We start from the raw sequence: 26,834 nt of genomic DNA, 5'->3' as shown, positions 1-26,834 counted from the left end.
TGTGGGAAAACATTAGAAAGTAAAACAGGTTAAATCTTGTCAAAGAAAAATATTGGACCAGTTCTTTGAAAGAAGTGTAATATTGAGAGTAGGACATGCTGGGAGAAGTAAGATTAGTAAAGGCCAGAGGCAAGAATTAGAAGAGTATATGTGGGCAAAAAGAGACCCACCTCACTACAGCAGAGAGATGTTATTTGGGGCTAAGGAGAGAAGTTGATAAAATTAGATGGGACCAGTAGTTGGATGTTAAGATTTCAGATGCCACACAGGAAAGTTAGTGTTGACCCATGGGCTCCAGAAGTTTCTTAAGCTGATGATATTTTGAAGGCAGCATTTTACGCAGGTGTTTCTGAAGTGTGGCCTTCAGAGTAAAGGCAAAAGCTAGATGATCTGCCTAGAGTCTGTCTTGAGGTAGTGATGTCTGCTGTGGTGATTTTAGATGTGTGAACTAACTGATACAGATGTGTGTTTGAAAAAGACTTGACAGGACCTAATGAATGATATAATATGTAGACACACAGATAATTAGGATTCAAGGTTAAGAACCAGGTGACCCTGGTCAGTAGTAATATCCCTCTTAGGCCTAGAAAATTTGGAAGGTGGTCTTAGTTTCTGCCAAAAGATTGTGACCCCAGATTTGGACTAAAGAAGTTGTAGTAACAGGATGTCAGTAAGCTAGGATGTGGAATAGGAACTTGAGGAAATTCCAGATATCAGAAATTGCAGAGGTGATTTAAAATAGGGACCAGAATTTTGCAAATGAGTAGTGAGAGGTAGGAAAAGGATAATTAGGACTTGTTATTGAAAAATAGAATTTTTTAAAATAAATATTGGAGAAAATGTAGATCATAAATGCAACTATGTGCATTCTTCTCGAAACAAAGAATGAATTAGTTATTTTGATGTCTTTCCCCACAACCTAGTGAGACACGACATCCTGGACTCACTCTTCCAAGGCATTTTTTTCTTTTTCTTTTTCTTTTTAAGATTTATTTATGAGTGAGAGAGAGGGAGAGAAACACATGTGCTCGTGAATAGGGGAGGGGCAGAGTGAGAGAATCTCCAGCAGACCCCACCAAACATGAAGCCCGCTGCAGGGCTCCATCCCGCCACTCATGAGATCATGACCTTAGCCCGAACCAAGACTTGGATACTCAAACTACTGAGCCACCCAGGTACCCTGACAGGGTTCAGAAAAATAACCCTGTTCTTTTTCTTGTTTTTTAAGATTTTGTTTTATTTATTTGACAGAGAACAGAAGCAGGGGGAGCAGCAGGGAGAGGGAGAAGCAGGCTCCCCGCTGAGCAGGGATCCTGGGATCATAACTTAAACCAAAGGTAGACGCTTAACCAACTGAACCATCTGGGTTCCCCCCACCCCACAGTTGTTTCTTTATAAAGTTCTGCCTAAGTATTTGTGGGCTCCTTTGATTGTTCAAGGTCCTCTTGTAATCCTGTGGTATTTATATCATTCTTTTCTTCGTGTCATCTTACCTTTTCTTACTCAGAGGTCTAGCTCTCCCAGAGTCTGGTTTGTCTTTGATTGTGTTTTCTTGTGATTTGAGAATATGCTAATGTCTGTCTCATTGTATGCTGCATTTTTCACCAGAAGAGCCCTTTCACTTTGCAATTGATTGATACTGTTTTCACTGTTTTCTGTAGGACTAACAGTGAGAAACTGACACATTTAACCATGACCCTATGGACTTCCCTCTACTAGAGAATGTTCAGCGAAGGAGGGCCTCCCCACTAGCAGAAATCATGAGTCTGTCCATCTCGCTGGTGGTAGGTCTAACACAGTTTAGGCCTTTTAAAAAGATGGCAGTTTTATGTAATATTATAGTTTGCCTTCCTAAACTCTGGTGCCAAGATTCTTAGCCACAAATACAATTGGAGTTTACATTTTGAGATCAAATTACCATATTGCTGACTGCTGGGTAATACTCAGTCATACTTTTTGTCCTAAATAAAAGTAATTACTTCAGCAGTTTATAAGCTGTCCTATTTTCTTCTCTCTTTAAACACAGATTGTGTCACAAAAATATCTATTTATCCTTTTTGTTAAAATCCTCACGTATCTCAAAAAAAGTTCTAAGACAAACACTAGATTAAATAACGTTTACCAAGTTTGCTATGATCATTCTAAACAGTGCAACTTGCCTGAAATGTGTTCTCTTTTCCCTTCTCCCACTGAAAGTGGAGCTTGCACCCCCAAGAATCTTTTCCTGTTCCTCAGCCTTCATTGTGCTCTTCTCTGAACTGTTACAATAGGAGTCCGGATAATTTAACATTGCCTTCTGTTATCTTCTTGATTATTTTATGGATATTACAATTTTCTCTGTAACCAGTCTGCACAGTCCTTGAAATCTGGAGTCAGGTTTGTTAATCCTCTGTGCCCTCCGTATTCCCTCCAAGTTCGCATCATTGAATCATTAAAGGTCTTTCCCCCTCTAGTAACTTGACTTTAAGCTGTTAACTAAAACGTTCTTTTCTTTTGTTCTTAGTTCAGCTATCACATAATTATCAATTTTTTAAAATGTTCAGATTCGAATTCCCATGTCATGGTTTTTAAGATAGACTTTCTTGATACATCCAGAAGAGGATTTGATGTTGGAAACTGGAGCGATCGGTTGAAGGTTATTTGCTTATTTGGTTAATTTCCAATTATCCTTGTGCATTTTTCTATTTCAGTGTTTCTCTTATTTATTTACAAGAACATTTTATATGTCAGGGATGTTTACCTTTTGTTATGTATTTCAAGTAATTTTCCCAAGCCTTTGGGAAGGGATTTGCTTAAAAACATGCAGAAGTCTTAAACTCATATGGTCTGTTTTCTTGCATTTATGGATTGAGACATTGATGTCAATTGTAGAAAAAACTTACTCATTCTGAGTTGGGTACATTTTCATCTTACATTTTTATGTGTATTTTTAACATTTAAAATTTTGAACCATTGGAATTCTCACAAAAATTGTGATGTAGTAATCTCACCAAATTCAAATGCTAAAAGATAGCTGCTTTATAAAAACACATTAAAATTCATTTAAACAGCTCAGGAATTGACATTTTTTTTTTCTTTTTTGTGTAAACTTTTAAATCACAAATATTGTTTGTCCCAAGTTTTGGGTACATGGTATGATATGGTTACCATATTGAAACCTGAATGAATTAAAGTGATTTTTCCTGTTTTGTCAAGTGCGCATTATTAATACTTTTTACTCTAATATCTATGTGTGTGTATGTGTGTGTGTTTTATCCCCTCTACTGCGTTATAAATTATTTCAGGGCTGGGTCCATACCTGGTTCATCTTTACTTATCCCATTCCCAGCCATCCAGGAAGCAGACAACACTTGTGTGACAGGTACTGGTCCCTGGGAAAACAGAAGAATAAGAGGCTGCCGCTGCCAATGAGAGGCTTGCCATGTAATGAGAAAGTCAACCTCAAGTATATTACAATAACAAATGCTCTGGGGATATGAGGACTGGGGATGCCTTCACAGAGGACTCAGGCCTGACTTGTGTCGCGAATTGTACATGGGAACACCAACAGACGGACCTGAGAGAGGCATTCTAAAAAGGCGGAGGAATGTGGGGCATTTCAGTAACTCGCTGCTTGTGTTTAGTATGGCTAAAGCAGAGGGTACATACCTGTCTAGTCTGTCAGGATAGGACTAGAAAGACAGGGGCAAGATCAGTGCTATCTAATGCAGAAGCTGCATGTGCCTCTTGAGCACTTGAAATGTGGCAGTTGCAGCTCAGTAACCGCATTTTTTGTCTTAATTACTGTAAATAGCCACACATGGCAATGGCTACCCTATTGAAAGGCACAAGACTAGACTGGGAGAGCTCTCCTTTACCATCCTAAGGAGTTAGGACTTCTTCCTGAGGGGGAGAGAAAAGAACTGGGGAAGAAAATGGAGCACTTGGGTGGCTCAGTTAAGCATCTGACTTGATTACAGCCCAAGTTATGATCTCAGAGTTGTGAGATTGAGCCCCACGTCAGTGCAGTCTGCTAGTCCCTCTCCCTCTGCACCTCCCCTTGTTCATGCATGCTTTCTCTTTCTCTCTCTCCCTTCCAAATAAATAAATAAAGTCTTTTTAAAAAAAGGAAGGAAGGATGGGAGAAAAAAAGTTTGGGAGGTGTCAGGATTCCCAGTTGTTTTGGAAAGATCACTCTAGTGTGTAAGTTCTTAACCTTCTTTGGGTCCCAGCCAACTTTTTGACAGGCACTTTCCTGGGGTTTTTTGGTACTGGGAATGCAGCAGTCAGTCAAGCCAACAAAAATCTGGCCCGTTGTGGAAGTTGACCCATGAGCAAGAGAAATGCAAACAAACGTGCACACGCTATGTTAGAGACAAGGATGAGAGTGGGGTTCTCATGCTGGAATCTCAGCTTTTTAGTATATAATCATCTTCTGTTAGCTGCATGACCTTGGGCAAGTTACTTAGCCTCTCTGCCTCTCCTATAAAGTGTTATACAAATAGTGCCTACCTTGTGGGTCATTAAGAGGAATAAATTAAGATTTGTAAGTAAGCAGGGCCCGGCATTTAATAAACTCTATATAACTATTTAATAAGTAAAAGCTTAGGGAAAAAATAAAAGAGGTGGGTGGAGAAGACAACTTGATAGATGGGTTGGGTGATCAGGAAAGGCCTCACTGAGAAAGTGACACTGAGTGAAGACCTGGGGGCAGTGAGAAAGTGAGTCAGATGATTTCTAAGCAGAGGAAGCAGCATGTTCAGAGGCCAGGACACCAGAATGGCTGGTGTGGAATGAAAAGGGAGAGCAGACGATGAGATCAGAGGAGTGACAGGTGGCGAAGTCATGTGGAGTCAGAGTAGAACCTTCAGCACCTACTCTAAGAGCAGTGAGAGCCACTAGAGGTTCAAGCATGAGAGTAACGGGATCATAGGCCTGAGCAGGGACGCGGTGAGTGTCAACTTCTGCTGAAGAATCTGTGCCTAGAGGTCTTGGATGAAGGATTAGAGAGCCACTGGGTTGACACTACAGGGAGGAGACCACCTTGTTAGTCTGGGCAAGAGGTGAGAAAAGGAACAGATTTTAGATGAAGTGAGGTTTAAAAAAATGGAAGGAGGATAAATAAATAAATAAAATAAAATAAAATAAAAGGTGGAATCTGCTAGAAACTGGCTGTGGAAGGTGAAGGAGAACAAGGGGTCAGGCCTGACTCCCTTGTTTCTGGTTTAAGCAGCTTGGAGGAATTGAGACCGACTGCAGGGCGGGGCAGGTTAAGGGAGAAGGGAGTGAGGATTGCGGCACGAGCGTGGGTTTTAGAACTGTTTTTCATGGGCAGTTGCCATGTGCAGCTGGAGGTATCAGTAAGTGCTTGAAGATCTCTGTAGCTGTAGCTTGGAAGAGAAGCCGGGGATGGTAAAAGAAGTTTTTGAGCGATCTGCAGACTGAAGCCGTCAATGAGGTTGAGCAGGAGCAGAGCTCAGAGTTGGGGGAGAAGGGAGCCAAGCCAGGAAGAAATCCAGGACACAGCGAAGCAGACAGGCCTTTAGGAAGGAGACCTGGGAAGTGTCCTGAGAAGTTGCTGCTCAAGGGCTAGGAAGTGGGAAAGGGGAGATGGCTGTCTTGAGAGGCCTGGAAGAGATAAAGCCACAAAACCAAGGAATGGATCCAGTAGGTCAGAAGGAGGACCTGGCTGCCAGCCCCTGCTAGCCCTTGTTTTCTCTGCGAGCTGGAGCCTGGGGGCTGGAGGAGTATAAGGCGGGGGGGAAGCACCAGAGCGGATTAGGAGCATGGGACCTTGTGTGGTACCTTGTGCGTAAGCTGATCTCTCTTCTAGGAGTCCCTATTTCAGATTCCCTTTCAGTGAAGCATTCTACCTACCACCTACTGCCTGGCGCCACCCTGAGTCTTCCTTAATTCAGTACCTATTTGATGAGCTGGTATTTTGGGGTCACTGATTGGCTTTTAGGTAGAGAGCACTAACTAGTGCCAGACTGTTGCCATCTCTTGATTTAGGCCTACATCCCTGACAGCATGAAATTGACTTACAAGTAGGGTGCTCAGAATAGGCCCTTCCAACAGCTTCAGTGCAAGATTCGTGTACCAGATTATGTGTGGTTGGATTTAAACCCATACTTGGTAAAAGAACATAGATGTCTTCTTGGATAGTGCCATCTTTGTGACTTTTCTCACTTTCTGGAACAGGAGGTCTCTAAGTCCGGGAGGACCCCATTATTTCTGTAATGGTGTATGAGGACTGACTCCTAGAACATCACCTGGCCTCGGACCCATCAGCATGGGGAGGTAAGTGATGGCATCTCATCACTAGTACTTGTAAAACCCGAGCCTCTGGTGTCACAGAGACAGATCTTGAAAGGAAAAAAAAAAAAAAAAACCAAAAACAAAAAACTAAATTGCAAGTGAGAAGTGTTCAAAGTTATGCTACACTTCTGTTTCACAGCTCTGATCTTCCAGGCTGCCCTGGGGCACCTGTTATATAGAGAGTGGTCATGCCAGGTGGATTCTGCAGGGGTTGGGGTAGCTTACTGTGAAGGGCAGGTGTGTTGGAATCTGTGAGGGGTTGTACTAAGCACGGGTTAACTGTCCAGAAGCCTCGGAGGAGTGGGCAGGGGATGGCGCACTCTGTGGAATTGCCCAAGGACCCACATGGAGACTGGACACTGCAGGTGGAGTACCATTGGGTTAGCAGGATGGCTTCCCCTTCTGCGACTTATTTTAGTCTAGGAAGCACTCTTTAAAGGAAAGAGTATAGAAATTAACCACAAAACATTTATCCTAAAAGTAGCAAGCTTTTCTTCAGCCTAATAATCATCACTTATTCCTGACATACACAGAGAAGAAAAGTGTTTATTTGCAAAAATGGCTCAGAAATAATTTAAAAACACAGGACATACAAAACTCATTTATTGACTGTATTATGCAGATATTGTTAAAGATATTGTTTTTTCTCCCATTTTGTCACTCAGTCATCAGGGAGAAATTTGCCTTGGGATTCAGTGTTAAGAAAATCTTCCTCTTCCTGATCTATTTATATGTTTCTAATCTAATGCACAAGGTTTTGGCCCCTAGGCCACCTTTATAGGTCTGTCTTATTACATGCATTTCCTTGTTCTGAGTTGTTTTTTGGTTTCATTATCCTTAAACCTGCGTTCATTGTAGATTTATATATTTATGGTATTGAACTTCTACTTGTCTCTGATTTTTATGTTTGTTTGTTTTTGAAACAAAGCAGGGAACAAATAATCTACACAATATTGTCAAGAAAGGTGGAAAAACACAGAAATGTGATTACCATCAGGGTGTAATTTTCATTCATATAGTTTTATAATAATGAGTAAAATAGCAAAATAGCAACAGGGAAGGTGCTGGTGTACAGATACCTCCCAGCGGGAAAACGGGTGGCTTGACCCAAATGTTAACCTTGAGATAAGTTTCGGTAAGGTGAGACCTCTTTGGAGCAGATTGCTTTAAAATCTGGTTGTTGGTTGTTATTTTTGTTTGTTTTTTGTTTTTTTTGAATTTTAGGATCGGCATCTCCTGTCTTTTTCCTGCCTCCTGGCATTTTAGCATCTCTCCAGTGGGGTGCCCTCGAATTCTGAATACCAATTTACGCCAGATTATTGTTATTAGCGTCCTAGCTGCCGCTGTTTCACTTTTATACTTTTCTGTTGTTATAATCCGAAATAAGTATGGGCGACTATCCAGAGACAAGAAGTTTCACAGGTAAGAGAAGAAAACATTTCTAGATGGGATGCTTCATGTTACAGCTTCAGGACTTTGGGGATTAGGTTGGAATTGAAGGAGCATGTGGCTGCAGGAAACAGAATCTGTAGAGAATACAGTGTGGCAGGAAAAATTAAACTGTCGGAAGCTGTTTAATCATTAACCACCAAATCCACATAGTAAGAGGATTTAAACATAAGCTTCTCCTGTGATATCTTCTAAGCTGATTTTTCAGTTAATGTCAATAGTTTGGGAATAGTTTTGGTTCTCAGAACTTGTTTGAACTTCCTAAAAGGAGTAATGACTGTGTATCTGGTTTAGATTATCTTTATCACTATCACTGGGTTCTGTTTTGACTCTTTAATCGTTTGGCCCCGTTGTAAAAATGTGATGATGGATCAGCTCAGAATTCATGGACTTGGTGTTTGTTTATTGCATTTGTTGCGTTCGGATTCAGGATGATAGTCTCTGTTTCAGTAAAAGCATATGTTCATTTTTCTGAACAAGGTACTTGGCACGAGTTACTGACATTGAAGCTACAGACACCAATAACCCCAATGTGAACTACGGTATCGTGGTGGACTGTGGTAGCAGTGGGTCTCGAATATTCGTCTATTGCTGGCCAAGGCACAATGGCAATCCTCATGATCTTTTGGATATCAGACAAATGAGGGATAAAAACCGAAAGCCAGTGGTTATGAAAATAAAACCCGGTATGTAAAAGATAAATATCTGATTGGTAACCAGGTTCTGTCCTTTATTCTCTGTGAGGTCTTTCATGTCCTTCTCTCCTCTCCCCATAAGTCATCACTCTGGTTCAGAACTCACGCCAGGACCTGATTGTTTCACTTTCTTTCCCCTCTTCTGTCTATCCCACATGAGGTGACTACTCCTTGATAAAATATACAAAACCATGTCTTTCTTGTGTCTCCCACAGCATTTATCACAGTGCCTTACTCATGTGTCTACTCAGGTGTTTGCTAGTTGACATTAATTATGGAGGGATTTTTTTTTTCTATTTGGTGGCCATCGGTTGCTATCCCTGAAAACAGGGTAATTTCAGATAACTCATGGATATCTGTAGTCTAATACATTGGTACATATTTCTCTTTTTTCCCCCTCATTTTTAAAAAGTGCCCCAATGTGGGGGCACCTGGGTGGCTCAGTGGGTTAAAGCCTCTGCCTTCAGCTCAGGTCATGATCCCAGGGTGCTGGGATCTGAGCCCCGCCTCAGACTCTCTGCTCAGCGGGGAGCCTGCTTCCTCCTCTCTCTCTGCCTGCCTCTCTGTCTACCTGTGATCTCTGTCAAATAAATAAATAAAAATCTTTAAAAAAAAAAAAAGTGCCCCAAGGTATTTCCTTTTTTTTTTTTTTAAAGATTTTATTTATTTATTTGACAGAGAGAGATCACAAGTAGGCAGAGAGGCAAGCAGAGAGAGAGAGAGGAGGAAGTAGGCTCCCTGCTGAGCAGAGAGCCCGATGCCGGACTTGATCCCAGGACCCTGAGATTATGACCTGAGCTGAAGGCAGCGGCTTAACCCACTGAGCCACCCAGGCGCCCTTTTTTTTTTTTTTTTTTTAAGGTTATATTTTACTTATTTATTTATTAGAAAGAGGAGAGCTCGTGCTAGTGCAGGTGGGGGTAGGGGCAAAGGGCGAGAGAGAATCTCAAGCAGACTGTGCTGAGTGCAGAGGAGCCCTGAGAGCATGACCTGAGCCCAAACCAAGAGTCATACACTTAACCAACTGACCCATGTGCCCCAGTGCCCCCCCAATGTATTTCTGATCATCTAGATTATTTAGTAAGAGTGACTGTAGAACTTAGAAGAGCCAATGTTGTTATGTCCAGTTTTTAAAGATATCACAGTTTCTAAGTCAGTGTGTTGTGTAAAAATTGGGATTTGCCTTTTCCATTAAATAATTAAAATCTGTCATTCTCAACTTCTTTCTGTATGTATAGTTTCTGTATGTATAGTTTCCATTGCCCTTCTATCAGAAGTATTAGGAATGAAAGGTGTCCAGGAGTACCTTGCAATAGGCATTTTATGTCTTGATAGTTGATAATCACTGATTTAAACAGTGCACCACAGGGGTTTTTGGCTGGCTTATTTGGAAGAGCATGTGACTCTTGATCTCAGTTTACCCCACGTTGGATGTGGAGATTACTGAAACAATAAAATAAACTTAAAAAAGTAAAACACTGGACCACAGATCTTAATAGAGATTCAGCACTTTTATTTCATCTTGCTAGTGTGTTAAATAGTAAAATATTAAACCCAAACAATCCCAGGAATTTGTCTTATAAAATATTAGAGAATGTTGATAAAAAATAATCATCTTAGCTTATTCTCTCCTATTTCAAATACGTAAATGTAAAGGAAGTTCAGTTTTAACGATAAAATACCCTTCCTCATAAATGACATTGACTCATAAGTTGACTCAAATGACATTCCTCGTAATGGCATTGACCGTGGGTTCTTTGAGAGCCCCCCCCCCATTCTTCACTGAATAATTTAGGCCCCACTTCCTTCTTCAGGCAACCCTTAATAAGGTGATTGTTCTTTGATATTTTGGCATCTGGGCACCAGCATATTGTCCCAAAATCCAAAACCTCTACCTTGTTTCTTAGGTTAAAGGGAGAGGATTTAATCAGAGTCTCTCATGTAAGCATTATTTTAATATCAAAGTAAATTTCCATGAACAATGATCATTTTTTTCTCTACCTCTTAATGAGTGATTGTGAATTTTAACTTTTCTGTTATTCCATTCCTTGAATTTTGATGTATTCCTAATCTGAAACATTTTCAGGGTTAAAGTAATGTTGATCAAATAAAAAATTCACCAGAAGATTGAAAAATAAAGCTCTATAAAGAACATTGCATTTCATCTAGTTTCACATATCAGGTTCCATCAGCGGCCAAACTGCTCACCTGAAATAAGATAAAACCTGTCATGCCTTGCAGTTGTCCTTTGGGACATCATAGGCTTAACATGGTTCTTTCTGATGCTACAGAAAGTATTTGAAGTAGAAATTCAAGTACCTTTTTATAGCTCTTCTTGGTCCTGAAGCAGGGACTCTCATGTATAGCATTTCAGCAGAGCTCTAGAAGTTTCCTTACTGAATAGATTCTGAATCAGTTGGGGCTTGGTGTCTGTTGAAACAGCATTGTAGGTGGAGTTAAAAAAAAAATCTGTCTTTTAGTCTGTTTTCTGCTGACTGCTCTGACAAATCACTTAAACCTTTTTCTGGATCCAGAGTTTCCTAATCTGTGAGATGAGAAATTTGGGGACTTTTGAAATTTGAAGTCAGGAAGATACTCTTTGCATAGGGAATGATCAAGAGATCATGAAGACTGGAGCAGAGCCTGTGTTGCATCAGGCTGCCAGAAGAGATGAGGAGAAATGAAATAATGTGAGAGGAACCAGGGAGATGTGATCAGGGACACCCAGAACACATATTGGGAGAGGGAGAGGGATTTATCCAGAATCCTGGCTTGGGCTGCTGGCTGGCTAGTGATGGTGGTCACTGGGGTAGGTAACAAGCAATAAGAGCAGATTTGTAGTGGAAGTTCGATTCAGGTTTGTATATGTGTGTGTGTTGAGTTTGGGGTCTGTAAGGGCCAGCGTTTGGCCATGTCTAGGGTACAGTTCCCACATGCTGATCTGGAGGTTGGGAACATGATCTGGTGGTTACTGGTGAGATTTGGAGAACTGAGACACAAAGGGGATGGTGGCAGCCAAAGGAGTGAGTGAGCTTGCCTGAACAATGTGGAAACATGTTCTGGAGGGCAGGCTCGTGAGCTCATGTGCTGTCGATCCCAGTGTCTGGCACATAGTAGTTGCGCAATCAGGTCTCAGTTTCTTGGAGACTGAGAAGAGAGGGTAAGACTGAACATTTAGTACCACCACCACATAAGGAAGAGAGGCTGTGAAGGTTGTTGCTAGAGGGATAGGGAAAAACTAGGGGAGTGTGGTGTAGAGCCAGAATTTCTCTCAAATATGCCCTGTTGAAGAAACACAACATATTAATTATCTGCTTGTTAACAGAAGTGCTCTCTTTTCTGTAGGCATTTCAGAATTTGCTACCTCTCCAGAGAAAGTCAGTGATTACATTTCTCCACTCTTGAACTTTGCTGCAGAGCATGTACCACGGGCAAAACACAAAGAGACGCCTCTCTACATCCTCTGCACAGCTGGAATGAGAATTCTTCCTGAAAGGTGATCCTCCACATGGGGCCAGGGCAGGCCAGGCCCTGAGGGTGGGGGAGGTGGGGGATGGGGGAGAGAGTGGGGTGGGCCATGGTGGTGGTGTATTCCCCACCTCCCCTCCTGTCCCTTTTCCTTCCCTTCCTCCTCGTTCATTATCATCACCAAAAGGAAGACAGTAAAAATTCTTTGTTCAAATTTGGAATAGAGCCTGAACTATTCCCTTAGCCAGAATGCACCAAAAAGCTTCTCATGTATTTGATTATAAATAGTGAGCTATAAAGTAAACAGTAAACCATAACCTATAAAGTGGTCATATAAAAAAACCCTGATTTTCTATGTTATTAGTTGTAGTTTCATATCTGGGAATCACAGAATTCACACAACTCATGAGATTTCTTCCTAAAATAGTTTTAGCCAGTGAATTACTTTGGCTTTAAAATTTACTGTTTTTGTACAGGACATACCAGAGCCATAGTTTTTGTTTTGTTGTGTTTTTTTTTTTTTTCTCTTTTTAAAACAGAGAAATGTAGGCTCCATTTGATGTGTCAATTTTGGGGTTGTCTTCCAGCCAGCAGAAAGCCATCCTGGAGGACCTCCTGACTGATATCCCCGTGCACTTTGACTTCTTGTTTTCTGACTCTCACGCAGAAGTGATTTCAGGGAAACAAGAAGGTTGGTATATTGGTTTTCAACTTGAAATTTGGGAAGTTATTCCTTTAAATCCTCCCCTTTGTTTTTTCCAGTGTACGCATTATTAAATTACTTTTACTATCTTAAAATTTAGGAAATCATAGCTTGAAATATTATTTTTAAATGGCAAAGTTAGTTTGTTATATGAGTGACCTTTATTCTCCAAACCTTAAGCCATTAAAAAAATAACTTAGCTTGTCTTTACCACATTTAGGAAACATACATTGGATTCATTTGGATAGGGAAGGTTTGTGTTCCTTGCCTAAGGTATACACCTTTTAGTAATTATGATAATTACTGAGTTATTGGTGCCTTCCGTCAACTTATTTGCTACAAAGGGGAAATTCTTGACTTTGATACACTGAGAAAATATTAGTTCTGCTTTCAAGTAAATGATTCTACTTGAGAATGAAGTGAAAAATCAGTGAGATATTATTTGGGGACTAGTTTGCTAGAAATGAAGACCAAAAGCACCTATTTCAAAATCATGGTTCATTTGGGCAAATGCCTCCTCTGGGAAGGACATTGTAGAAAATAAAACTGGGTGAAACTCAAATACTGCCATTGAGCTGTTCACAGACGAGTGAGGTATGCAGTTAGCTGCCACATGAGATAGTGTTAGGTGCCGTAAGGAAGATAAGAAGTATGTGGGAGTTTGCAAAAGGGAGTTTTGCTTCGTTTTTTCCTTGCTAGGGACATCGTAGAGCAAGTGACAGTTTAAACTGTGGGATAACTAGCAATAAGTGTGCCAGAGCCTGGTAAGGGTTGGGCTCTGAGAGAAGGATAGGAAGTACATTCCAAGCAGAAGAAATGATCTGAGTCTGCATAGGTTAGAAAAGTTGCACTGTGGACAGAGGAACAAAAATAGTTTGAGTGGCATATGGCCCTTTTGAAAAGTGGTAGTAAGAAGAAAAGTTGGACAGGTCTTGGTGATGTCCGTGTTGTGGCAGCATGAGTTGTTCCTTTTTTCCCTTCCTTTTGATTTAAAACTAATCAGACATCTATAACCCAGAGAAAGCAGCTCTGCATAGGACACTCAGCACATACACCCATCTGAAAATGGGTGGCTTGAACCTCAGAGTAGGCCATGGAGCCAGGCAAGTGGTGGCAGGGGCAGCAGGGGACCCACACGATTTTTCTAGCAGAGGAGGCAGAGGGTGAAGGTGGTGAGTTAGGGGTTTACCCGACAGTTCGTGCCAGCTGATCTCTCTGAGCAGAGATTGCACTGACTGAGAGAAGGGAAAGGAAAAGGGAAGAAGGCTCAGAGAACTGAAGGAATGTGTGTCCTGCTCTCTGCCCCAGGGTTCTGGCAAGAGGATCACCCATGGACCCCTGGATCCCCCACCCCCACTTAAGGATCACCTATCAGGCTGTGGTTGCCCCAAGTACTAAACACAGTTCCACAAACTCTGTGGTCATCCTTTTTTTTTTTTATTTAAATCACCGACCTTGTTAGAACCAAAGTAAAAAAAAGCCTTCCCTAATAAGAAAGCCTTCCCTTTGTCCATGATTTGAAATGCAGCAGAAAGAGCACTTTTTATCATACACTGAAAAATCATGTTAATATGGTATCACAAAAAGAACATGGCAGTTTTCCAGTAATTGAGCCTAAAGACATGGAATATTTAAATCTAACTGATAAAGAATTTAAAATACTATTATAAAGAAATTCAGTGAGCTAATACACTGATCTCCAGAATAAAATTAATGAAAAGAAGGAGTACTTTACCAAAGAGATTAAACTTCTAAAAAACCAAACATTCTGGCGCTGAGGAAGTCAATACATGAGATGAGGAATCACTAGAATGCATTGGAAATAGAGCAGATGGAGGAGAGAATAAGCAGGCTTGAGGATAGGAATATAAAAATGGTTCCTGTAAAAGAGGAGCAAAAACTAAGGTTTTTAAAAAGTGAAGAAACCCTGTGAAAACTATCAGACTCCTTTAGCAGAACCAACATAAGATTAGAGGGTATCCCAAAAGGAGAAGAGAGCATATTTAAAGAGGTAATAGAGAACTTCCCAAACCCAGGGAAGGAACTGGGTTCTTTGTGGTCTATGAAGCTAACAGACCACTTTATTTATCTCAGTGCAAAAAGACCTTCTCTGAGATACATTACATTAAAACTGTCAAAAGACAATAATAAATTATTTTGAAGGAAACTAGGGGGAAAAAAACAGTAACCTACAAAAGAAGTTCTGTCAATATCAGCATATTTTTCAGTGGAAGCTCTACAGGCCAGGAGAGAGTGGAATGACACTTTAAAGTATTGAAAAATACAGGCATGCGCCGACTTCCTCTTTTTCCGGCTGGAACCATGGAGGGTGCAGAGGAGAAGAAAAAGAAGGTTCCTGCCATGCCAGAAACCCTTAAAAAGAAGCGAAGGAATTTCGCAGAGCTGAAGATCAAGCGTCTGAGGAAGAAGTTTGCTCAAAAGATGCTTCGAAAGGCAAGGAGGAAGCTTATCTATGAGAAAGCCAAGCATTACCACAAGGAGTACAGACAGATGTACCGGACCAAGATTCGGATGGCGAGGATGGCGAGAAAAGCTGGCAACTTCTACGTACCTGCAGAACCCAAGTTGGCGTTTGTCATCAGGATCAGAGGCATCAATGGTGTGAGCCCGAAGGTTCAAAAGGTGTTGCAGCTCCTTCGCCTTCGTCAAATCTTTAATGGCACCTTTAAGCTCAACAAGGCTTCAGTTAACATGTTAAGGATTGTGGAACCATATATAGCATGGGGGTACCCTAACCTGAAGTCAGTGAATGAATTAATCTACAAGCGTGGTTATGGCAAAATCAACAAGAAGCGAATTGCCCTGACAGATAACACATTGATTGCCCGATCTCTTGGTAAATATGGCATCATCTGCATGGAGGATCTGATTCACGAGATCTATACTGTTGGAAAATGTTTCAAAGAGGCAAACAACTTTTCATGGCCCTTCAGATTATCCTCTCCACGAGGGGGATGAAGAAAAAGACCACCCATTTTGTGGAAGGTGGAGATGCTGGCAACAGGGAAGACCAGATCAATAGGCTTATTCGAAGAATGAACTAAGGTATCTACCATGATTATTTTTGTAATCAGGCCAGTTAATAAAGGACTACTCTCAAGTGGGGAAAAAAAATAAATAAATAAAGTATTGAAAAATACAAATTGCCAGCTGAGAATACTCTGTTTGACAAAGTTATCCTTTGGATATAAAGGTGAAATAAAGGCTTTCCCAGACAAACAGAAGCTAAGGGAGTTTACCACCCCCAAACAACTTACAAGAAATGTTGAAAGGAGCTTTTCAAGCTGGAATGAAAAGAGGAAGGCACACAAAATCTGAGTAAGGTCATAAGTAGAAAAACTAACGTTTCTGGAATAGTATATTAAACAAGTACAAAGGTTAAAGGAAAAAGAGCATTACAAGTAAACGTAGCTGCTATAACTTGGTCACAACATCACAACATAAAAAAGATAGCTTGTGACATCAAAAATATAAAAAGGGAAGAGTAAAAGGGATAGAAACTTTATAGGTGAACAAAGATAAATTGCTATCAGTAGAAAAACGACTTCTACCTATGAGATGTTTTTTGTAAACCACAAAGCAGAGAGACACAAAACATTAAAAAAAGGGGGGACACTAAGCAAACTGTGGAAACCTTGGAGGACCACAAACTTACAAGGGTAAAGGAAGGAAGGGTAAAGAAGGAAGAAGACAAGGGAGAGACAAAATAACCAGAAGGCAAAACATAAAATGGCAGTAGTAAATCCTTACAGATCAGTAATCACTCTAAATGTAAACAGATCGAATTTACCAATCAAAAGTCACAGAATGGCTGGATAGATTTAAAAAAACAAGATCCAACTATATGCCACCTATAGGAGACTCGTTTCTGCTCTAAGACACAGATAGACTTTTCCAAGCAAATGGAAACCAAAAGAAGGCAGGCATAGCCATATATATATATATATATCAGACAAAATAGACTGGAAAGCTAGAAGGGTGATGAGATAAAGCAGGTCATTTTATGATGATAAACAGGCCAGTACTTCAAGAAGAACATAAGTATATATGCTCCCAATACCGAAACATTGAGATATATTAAGCAAATACTAACAGGTCTTAAAGGAAAAATAGAGAACAATACAATAATAGCTGGGAACTTTGGAATCCCGCTATCACCAATGGATGAATCACCCAAACAGAAAATCAGCAAGGCAAAATATTGGAATTGAACCACATGTTAGCGCAAATGGACTTAACAGGTATATACAGAACATCCCATCCAATAGCAGCAGAATATACATCTTTTCAAGTCTACATGGAACATTTTCCAGGTTAGATCATATGACAGTTACAGAGGAAGTCTTAACAAGTTTAGGAAGATTGAAGTCATGGCAGCCATCATCTCTGAACACAATGGTACGAAACTAGAAATCAACAAGAGGAAGGTGAGAAAATCTACAAATATGTGGAAATGAAACAGCATACTTCTAAACCAGTAGGTCAAAGAAGAATTCAAAAGGAAATAAAAAATGATCTCAAAACATGGGGCGTCTGGGTGGCTCAGTGGGTTAAGCCGCTGCCTTCGGCTCAGGTCATGATCTCAGGGTCCTGGGATCGAGTCCCGCATCGGGCTCTCTGCTCAGCAGGGAGCCTGTTTCCCTCTCTCTCTCTCTATCTGCCTCTCCATCTACTTGTGATTCCTCTCTGTCAAATAAAAAAAAACAAAGCAAAACAAAAAAAAACCTTTAAAAAAATTATCTCAAAACAAATGAAAATGGAAATAGAACATAGCAAATATTACAGAATGTAGCAAGAGCAGTTCTGAGAAAAAAATTTACAGCAATAGAAGCATATATTGAGAAATTAGTTCTCAAATAAACAGTACAACATTACACCTCACGTAACTAGAAGAACAAATGAAGCCCAAAGTTAGCAGAAGGAAGGAAATAATAAAGAACAGCGTGGAAATAAAATAATCATGTGATCATCTCAAAAAAGTATTGTAAAAAATGCACTTGACAAAATATAACATCTTTTCATGATAAAAATTCTTAATAGTGGGTAAAGAAGAAACAACATAATAAAAACCACATTTAACAAACTCACAGCTAACATTAGACTCAATGGAGAGAAATTGAAAGCATTTCCTTTAAGATTGGGGATAAGACAAGGATACCTGCTCTCATCACTCCTGTTCAGTATGGTACTGGAAGTCTTAGCTAGAGTAACTAGGCAAGACAAAGAAAAGACATCCAGATCAGAAAGGAAAAAATAAAACTCTCATTATCTACTGATAATATGATCTTAATTATAGAAAATCCTAAAGAGTCCATCAAAAAGCTGTCAGTCATTGAATTAATCAACAGTTTCTGTAAAGAGGCAAGATTGAAAACCAACATACAGAAATCAGTTGCATTCCTTTACCCTAAGGATGAAGAATCTGAAAAAGAAATAAAACTATCTCATTCACAATGGTATCAAGTTTTAGATAAGAATAAAATAAGAATAAACTTAAGCGAGGAGGTGGAAGATCTTTACAATAAAAACTGTTTAAGACTTGACTGAAAGAAATGGAAGAAGACAAATTGAAAGACAACCTATGTTCCTGGACCGGAAGAATTAATTTTGATAAAATTGCCATACTAGTCAAGGCCATCTACATATTTTTTTAAAAGACTTTATTCATTTATTTGACAGAGATCACAAGCAGGCAGAGAGGCAGGCAGAGAGAGAGGAGGAAACAGGCTCCCTGCTGAGCAGAGAGCCCGACTCGGGGCTTGATCCCAGGACCCTGGGATCATGACCCGAGCCAAACGCAGAGGCTTTAACCCACTGAGCCACCCAGGTGCCCCGCCATCTATAGATTTAATGCAGCCCCCATCGAAATACCAAAAGCATTTTTCACAGAAACACAAGAAACAATCCTAAAATTTGTGTGGATCACAAAAGACCCCTAATAGCCAAAACAATCCTGAGAAAAAAGAGCAAAGCTGGAGGTATCATGCTTCAATTTCAAACCATTCTACAAAGCAATGTTAATAGAAACAATATGGTACTAGCATAAAAAAAATAGGACACATCAATCAGTGGAACAGAATAGAAAACCCAGGATTAGGGGCGCCCAGGTGGCTCAGTTGGTTAAGCAGCTGCCTTCAGCTTGGGTCATGATTCTAGGGTCCTGGGATCGAGCCCCACATCAGGCTCCCTGCTCAGCAGAGAGCCTGCTTCTCTCTCTCCCCCTCTCCCTGACACTCTGCTTACTTGTGCTCTCTCTCTAACTCTCTGTCAAATAAATAAAATTTAAAAAAAAAAAAAAAAGAAAGAAAGAAAACCCAGGATTAAATCCCAGCATATATTGCCAACTAATACCCAGTAAGGGAGCCAAGAATACCCAGTGGGGGAAGGATAGTCTCTTCAACAAATGGTGCTGGGAAAACTGAGGAAACACTTGCTAAACAATGAAATTAGACCCTGTCTCATACCACTTGCAAAACCTAATTCAAAAAGGATCAGAGTTAAACCTGAAACCTGATATCATAAGCTCTTAGAAGAAAATGTAGGGAGGAAGCTCATCAGTATTAGTCATGGCAATGATTTTTTGGACACAACACCCAAATAACAAATAACAAAATAACAAAATAACAAAATAACAAAAGCAAAAACCAACAAATAGGACTATATCAAACTCAGAAGCATCTACACAGTAAAACAAACAATTAACAAAATGAAAAAACAACTTACAGAATAGGAGAAAATTTTTGTAAGCCGTATATTGGCCAAGGGGTTAGTATCCAAAATATATAAAGATCTCATATGACTTATTAAATTAAGACACAATTTGATTAAAAACTAAACACACATGGGGCACCTGGGTAGCTCAGTCAGTTGAGCATCAGACTCTTGGTTTCAGCTCAGGTCATGATCTCAGGTCGTGATCTCGGAATGTGAGATGGAGCCCCACATTGGGCTCTGTGCTCAGCAGGGAGTCTGCTTGAGATTCTCCCTCTCCTCTGCTCCTCCCCCCATCCTTGCTCACTCGCTCTCAAATAAATAAATCTTTAAGACAAACAAAAAAACCCGAAATAGACATTTTCCAAAAAGGACAGCAAAATGGCCAACGGCACACAAAAAGATGCTCAGCATCACTAATGTCAAGGAAATGCAAAGCAAAACCATAGTGAGATTTTATCTCATACCTGTTAGAATGGCTGTCATTGAGAAGACAAGGTAGCAGGCAAGAATGTGGTGAAAAGGCCTTATACGTTGTAAGTGGGAGTGTAAATTGGCCCAGGCACTACAGAGAACAATGTGGAGGTTCCTCAAAAAATTGGTTAGGTGTACCATACAATCCAGTAATTACATTTCCAGGTATATACCCAAAGAAAATGAAAACTGGATTTCAATAGGATGTCTGCATTCCCATGTTTATCACAGTGTTAGTTACAAGAACCAAGTTAGAGAAACAACCCAAGGGTCCATCAATGCATGAATGGTTAAAAACGATGTAGTACATATACACAATGTAATATTCAGCCATGAGAAAGGAGGATATCCTGCCATTGGTGACAGGATGGATGGACCTTGAGCACATGATCCTAAGTGAGATAAGTCCAACGGAGAAAGACAGTACTGTTTGATGTCGCTTACTTGTAGAATCTGAAAAAGTCAAACCTATGAGAAAAATGGAATAAAATGGTGGTTAACAGGGAATGGGGGTTGATAAGATCCATGGTGTTTAAAGGTGCAAACTTGGAATGAGTAACAAGCCATAGAGTTCTAGTGGACAGTATAATGAGTATAGGCAGTAATACTGTATGTAACTTGGCAAGGGCAATCGTACCACAGTGTATAGACCTATCAAAGTAATACAATGTACACCTTAAAGTGACACAATGTTACATGTCTGATTTATTCAAGAAAAACAAAAAGGTTTTATCCAAGAGGTCTTGGATTGTCAGGCTGTGGGGCGTTTGCCCTTTGTTCTAGAGGTCAGGCCAATAGCAGAGAATAGCATGGGTTGGAGGGGGGGAGGACGGACAGGGAGATTGACTAGGTCTCTGTAACAGCTTAAATCAAGGTGGAAATGAAGTGGGTAAAGACTGGATAGAGGGAATGTAGAAGGGGAACGAGGCTTGGCAACTGAGTGAAAGCAAGGGATGAAGGAACTGGAAGAGACAGAGTTAATGTGTTTTTTTCAAGCTTGCTGTTGATAGGCTTAACTTCATGAAGTAAAAACTCCATTATTTCAAAAAAGTTCCAAATGAAAGCTGGCATTGAGGGAATTCTATTTTTACCCATGTAAATGATAAGAATTATACATTTTAAAGTTGAGAGTTCTTGGAAAGCCACTAGGAGAATACAAAATACATTATCAGGGATGCTTTATTTCAGATAATGTGTTCGTAGGTTGTCAGGGAGTAAAGTAGATGAGTTGTTTGTGCTAACTGCATGGATAAAAGTTATAAAAAGTATCTTAGAACTTTATCCTTCTTATCTTCCCCCTGTGAAATGTCTGTAGGTGTGTATGCTTGGATTGGCATTAATTTTGTCCTTGGACGATTCGAGCATATTGAGGATGGTAAGTATCATGTTTCCAACCAACTTGTCTGACTGGAAATGAGGCTGTTCTGTCTAATCCCAAAGGATAAAAAGGGGGCTAAGTTTTGTTTTTTAAAGATTTTATTTACTTGAGGGCGCCTGGGTGGCTCAGTGGGTTAAAGCCTCTGCCTTTGGCTCAGGTCATGATCCCAGGGTCCTGGGATCGAGTCCTGCATCGGGCTCTCTGCTCAGTGGGGAGTCTAGGGCTTCCTCCTCTCTCTCTCTCTCTCTCTGCCTGCCTCTCTGCCTACTTGTGATCTCTCTCTCTCTCTCTGTCAAATAAATAAATAATCTTTAAAAAAAAAAAAGATTTTATTTATTTGAGACAGCATGAGTCGGGAACAGAGGGAGTGGAAGGAGCAGACTTCCCACTGAGCAGATAGCCTGATGTGGGACTTGATCCCAGGACCCTGGGATCATGACTTGATCTGAAGGCAGACACACTTAACTGACTGAGCCACCCAGGCACCCCCAGGAGCCAAGTTTTGTGACACAGCTAAGTGGGTAGGAGTAGAGAGAGGGCTGCTCTTTCCCACTATGAATTTGACTATAGGTGGGAGGAGTAGGCTGAGTTTGCCCAGATGGGCTTAAGATAAGCACCATGGAAACAAGGGGACTCACAAGAAGATCCCCATTTTCCAGGTTGGTTCTGTTCCAACAGATATTTCTTGTTATTTGCAGATGAGGAGGCAGTTGTGGAGGTTAACATTCCTGGTAGTGAAAGCAGGGAAGCTATTCTCCGTAAAAGGACAGCCGGTATTCTGGACATGGGCGGCGTGTCGACTCAGATAGCGTACGAAGTTCCCAAAACTGTAAGCTTTGCCTCCTCACAGCAGGTTACTATCCGTACAAATTTTCTTCTGTTTGGTTTGGTTTTCCTTTAACATGTCTCCATCCATTTTTGTCTTGTTTTCTGAGTCTGAACACATCTTTACTATGCTTGCTGAGGCCCTACCTTCCCAACCCAGGAGAACGGAGTCAGGAGAAAGCCACGCAAACCTCTGCTAAGCCGTTTATGTTTGTTCATTGAAGTCAGCTGGTTTGTTTTCTGAACTGGGCGTTTTTGTTTGGTATAAATTTTAGTCACATGCTTGAATTTTTTTTTTGTATTTTCTCTTCAGTCACTTCTTTTCTCAACAGATACTGTAAAACATAATGTAATAGCATCACATTTCTTAAGTTAATGTTGGGGAATGTACTGGGGTTTCTTTCAAGGCTCAGACAGCTTTTGACTTTTCTAGAAAAAATTGAGGTTTGTATGCACTGTTTGCACATTTCTGAACTTAGGGTTTCCACTGTTTTCTCCCGTGCCCTCAGGGCCCGTAGTCACTACCAATAGTTTCCCAATAGGCTGGGCAGCCTTGTCTAGAGAGCACCAGGAAAGTTTCCAGATGTGTTCCTGAACTGCTACACATCTTTAAGACTCTCTTTCCACTCAGATGTAAATTCCTACTAAAACCTGGTTTCCTGCACTTCCCCCTAGTGTGGTGTAGTGGTTAAAAAAGCCTGGCCTCCATCGTCACGTGAGCCTCGCTAAACGCGACCTTAAGCACATCGTTTAACTCCTGGGAGGCAGGTTCTTCATCTGTAGAGGTCCATGCAGGCAGCTCTCACACGGGGCTTTTATAAGGCTGAGATGAGATAGTGCATATAACATAGCTGATGTACTGCCAGCTGCCTAGTGTTCACTGTTACTGGCGTATTTATTAAGCTCTTTACAGAAATGCTTTGTAAATTCAAATACAACGATATCTGTGTCCTGCTTCTCATCCCCGCATGCCTCTAGAAACTATTATACCTTTTGTTAAAAGTCGTGTTTTCCCCCTCAAGACAAAGTAAAAAATACACAGAAAGCAAGTTTCGAAAAAAATACTGAAAAGTCAGGGTTAAAACTTTTCTATGGGTGTGTCATCCAAAAACAATCATTGTTAGCATTTTGGTGTATTTCTTTTCATTCATTTTTCTGTATTTATAGTTTTTTTTTCAAATATGGTTGTTGTAATCTTACTGTTTATATAATTTTGTGTCCCTCGTTTAATAGTGCATAAGCATGTTCCTCCACATACTATTGATTACCATAATTAACTAAGCCCTCCTTGGAGTTGTAGATTTTTTTTATCTTAAAAATAATTTTTTTTTTAAAGATTTTATTATTTATTTGAGAAAGAGAGCAAGAGAGAGAGCGCAGGAGCAGGGGCATAGGGGCGGAGGGACAGGGAGAAGCAGACCCCGCGCTGAACAGGGAGCCTGATGCAGGCTCGATCCCAAGATCCCAAAGTCAGGATCTGAGTCAAAGGTAGACACTTAACCGAGCCACCCAGGTGCCCCAGAGTTGTAGATTTAGATGACACTTGTTTTTTTCTCTCACAGAACACAGAGGTCATCTTTGTATGTAGAGACTTTAAAATGTTTAGAATTATTTCTAAAACATAGGCTTCCATAAGTACATATACTACATTGGAGGGTATGAACTATGTCTTTCCATCGGAGGGTATGAACTTCCCTTTCCAAAAAGCAACAGTATCACAGATGTGCAGCACATCTGGAATTTCTTAAGTCAGAATTGTCATATTGAATTCAGAAGGATGCTTGGAAGGGTCCTTGGGAAAGGTAGAAGCAGACATTTTTGCTGCTTTTAGATGGGAATCTTTTTAGATCCTTTTTCACAGGAGGTTATTGTTTTTGTATTGCTTTAAATAGTGAAGTCTTTTATCCTTGCACCTGCAGGAAGAAGTAGCTAAGAACTTGTTAGCTGAATTTAACTTGGGATGTGATGTTCACCAAACTGAGCATGTATACCGAGTCTATGTGGCCACATTTCTTGGGTTTGGTGGCAATGCTGCTCGACAGAGGTACGAAGACCGAATATTTGCCAGCACAGTTCAAAAGAACAGGTAAAGCACCTTCCACTTCGTAGCATTAACTTTCAAACCTTGGTATCTCCTCATAGAAAACATACCCAGGCAAAGCAGGGAGACCTCAAGCAACAGAAGTATATCAGCACTGTCAGCTTTGGACTCCCCTGGCTGCTGAGAAATGAAGGGACAGCATATGTCTTTGGCTCTGAACCCTTCCAGCTTCCGAAAGAAGATCTCTCCCTCAGACCCACACCTCCGTAGATTAGAGATTTCACTGTTAATGTATTGAGGCAGTTTTGAGCCCTGGGTAGTGTATTTCACATTGCAGAGCCCTTGGGAAACTCAGCACCTGGGCCTCTGCAGATGTCCCAGAGGCCTCCAGTAAGTGATGATCAGATTGTCATTGAGGATGGAAGGGGATTACCTGATGTTCTGGTGGTGTTCTGGAAAACCAGCCTGTGCAGTCAGTTAGTGGATAAGACCAGAGAGAAAGAAGTGATCTACAAGTCCAAGTTAGTGATTTTAAACATTTTTAGCAGTGAAACTTTTAAAAAATGTGTTTATGAGGGGCCCAAAATTGTGACCAGCTGCTATGAGCATTTCCCTAAGCTCTGTGAGGATTGGCCAGTGGATGAGAGCAAATAGGGCTGGGACTTGGGCACTTAACTGCGGCACAGGGTAAGACAGGCCTTTAAGGATGGAGAGCACACCCATATTCCAGAACCTAAGGCCTGTGGTCAGATGTATGAGAGCTTAGCAGAACTCCATTTGAACTATTACAAACACAAGTACCCTCGTCCCAGAGACACAAGCTTCAGCAGCCTGTTCATGGAGGAGTACAAGCTGATCCTGTCCACAGACAACTTGAGAGAGTTTAAGGAAATGAATAAAGACATATGGAAGACACTGCAAGAGAAGTTTGCCCCCAGGAATCCCAAGGAGAAGCAGAAGGCCTGGGCTCGGTCCTTATCTCACCCATGCATCCAAACGTGGAGTCTTGGGTATTTATGTCACCCTAAATTTACATCATCATAAATAAAATTGCCCTGATTTTCACCGAAAAAAAACCAAAAAACTGAGTTTATAAAAAATTCTGCTATAGAAAATATATAAAACAAATAAAAGCAGCACTATTGTATTGTATTGTATTTATTTGTCAGAGAGAGAGTAAAGGCAGGGGGAGCAGCAGGCAGAGGGAGAAGGAGAAGCAGCCTCCCCACCAAGCAAGGAGCCCGAGGCAGGACTCAATCCCAGCATCCTGGGATCATGACCTGAGCTGAAGGCAGACGCTTCACTGACTGAGCCACTCAGGTGTCCCTAAATCAGCACTTTAATTAGTTTAAATTTATAAGTTTAAGTATATAGCAATTATTTATTTGAAATTGGGGCATAAGAAAAGCAAAGCTGTTTGGATGAATAAAAATACCTGAAATGTGGAGTTATATAAGATATCCTGTTAATTACTGTGTTTAGTTTTCCTTGTTTTGATGATTGGTTTTGAAGGGGAAAAAAATCCCAATTTGTAGAGATAAATGGTAGTATATAGTTCCTTGATCAGTTTAATCTTAACAAAATTGTGGAGGCCTGAACTTTAAGAAAGACCAAGACACAGCCATTCAGTACCACATCTTCCAGAAATTCACATATGTGAATAGGAAGAGCCGTAAAAACTTGTTCTTCTTCTGCTCCAGACATTAATTGAATGGTGTTAGTTAAGAGATTGGTAGTCCCATAGTTTCTTTTAAATGTAGTATATAATATACTACATTTTGGTATAATTATTTTTTATAATAGTCTTATATAGGAATACTTCTTTAGTGATGTTTGAGTTAGAACTTCAGAGAAACACCTGCAATGCTAATTTTTAGTAATTGGCTTTAATGTCAAACTTGTATGACAGTGCAGTGGCCCTTCTTAATGTAGTTGTAGGGCAGCTAAAAACAGTAATGTTGAAGTACATTTGACTAGTCTCAGACTTATTTTTTTAAGATTTTATTTATGTATTTAGAGCGAGTGTGTGTGAGCAGGGGGAGGGACAGAGGGAGAGAGAATCTCAAGCAGACTCTGGACAGAGTGTGCAGGCTGATGAGGGGCTCGATCACACAACCCCAAGATCATGACCTGAGCTGAAATCAGGAGTTGGACACTTTGCTGACTAAGCGATCTTGGACTTTTATAATGATTATAAACATTAGTCATCATTTTTTATATATGTGAGGAATTGAGCCTTGAAATACATAGTTATCTCTTCGCCATCAATAGCAACTGAGTTTTTAAAATAAGACATTTTTAATTAATGGCAAAGACCTTAATTTATTACATTCAAGTGCATTTTGAGTTGCCTTGATCTTAGGAATAAAAAACTTGTCATTCGAGTGACGGATAATAAAATTTAAACACCTTTTTAGGCCCATGTGATGTCACAGTATCAAACACTAAAGTAAACCCAGTAGTTGTGAGCTCTTTCCGGTTCCTCAGTGGCTTAGCAGTGAGTATGTACAGGGGACGACAGATCTTAGTGCAGGGAAATCACATCGGGAAGTGATTTCAGAGGACAGTTAAGATATCTTGTCCATGGAATGTCTCAGAACCTTGAATTAACAGTAGAAACTCTTATCTGTAGCAATTGGGACCAATAGTTGATTAATTTTTAAAAATCAGTTAAAGTAGAATCCAAAATGGAATGTAACTGTAAGCACTTTGTTTTAGCTTAGGTATTCATGGGCCAGTCTTTGTTCCAGACTGAGGTCTTTTCTTAGGCTA

At 40.4% G+C, this 26,834-nt stretch overlaps 2 protein-coding genes across 3 annotated transcripts in view; both read left to right on the top strand.

Moving 5' to 3' along the window:
* The window catches only part of ENTPD4 (ectonucleoside triphosphate diphosphohydrolase 4), a 37,472-nt gene that overhangs the window by 1,429 nt on the left and 9,209 nt on the right, over window positions 1-26,834 (top strand). Inside the window, exons 2-9 of one of the 2 annotated variants that reach the window (XM_032332176.1) lie at window positions 6,181-6,279; window positions 7,522-7,719; window positions 8,227-8,432; window positions 11,787-11,937; window positions 12,497-12,600; window positions 21,134-21,193; window positions 21,895-22,025; window positions 23,941-24,107. In XM_032332176.1, the coding sequence (XP_032188067.1) occupies window positions 6,272-6,279; window positions 7,522-7,719; window positions 8,227-8,432; window positions 11,787-11,937; window positions 12,497-12,600; window positions 21,134-21,193; window positions 21,895-22,025; window positions 23,941-24,107 (1,025 nt within the window). In that variant the 5' untranslated portion in view covers window positions 6,181-6,271. Of the gene's footprint in view, window positions 1-6,180; window positions 6,280-7,521; window positions 7,720-8,226; window positions 8,433-11,786; window positions 11,938-12,496; window positions 12,601-21,133; window positions 21,194-21,894; window positions 22,050-23,940; window positions 24,108-26,834 lie in introns of both variants that reach the window. The other variant, XM_032332175.1, reaches the window with a different exon arrangement.
* LOC116584187 (60S ribosomal protein L7-like) lies at window positions 14,887-15,666 on the top strand. The gene has a single exon (XM_032332178.1). It carries the CDS (start codon window positions 14,902-14,904, stop codon window positions 15,589-15,591), a length of 690 nt encoding a protein of 229 aa, XP_032188069.1. The 5' UTR covers window positions 14,887-14,901; the 3' UTR covers window positions 15,592-15,666.

This window comes from Mustela erminea, chromosome 2, assembly GCF_009829155.1.
Source record: "Mustela erminea isolate mMusErm1 chromosome 2, mMusErm1.Pri, whole genome shotgun sequence".
NCBI classification, from domain to species: Eukaryota; Metazoa; Chordata; class Mammalia; order Carnivora; family Mustelidae; genus Mustela; species Mustela erminea.
The sequence above is the reverse complement of the archived record's forward strand: the minus strand, read 5'-3'. Positions and strand labels throughout refer to the sequence as shown.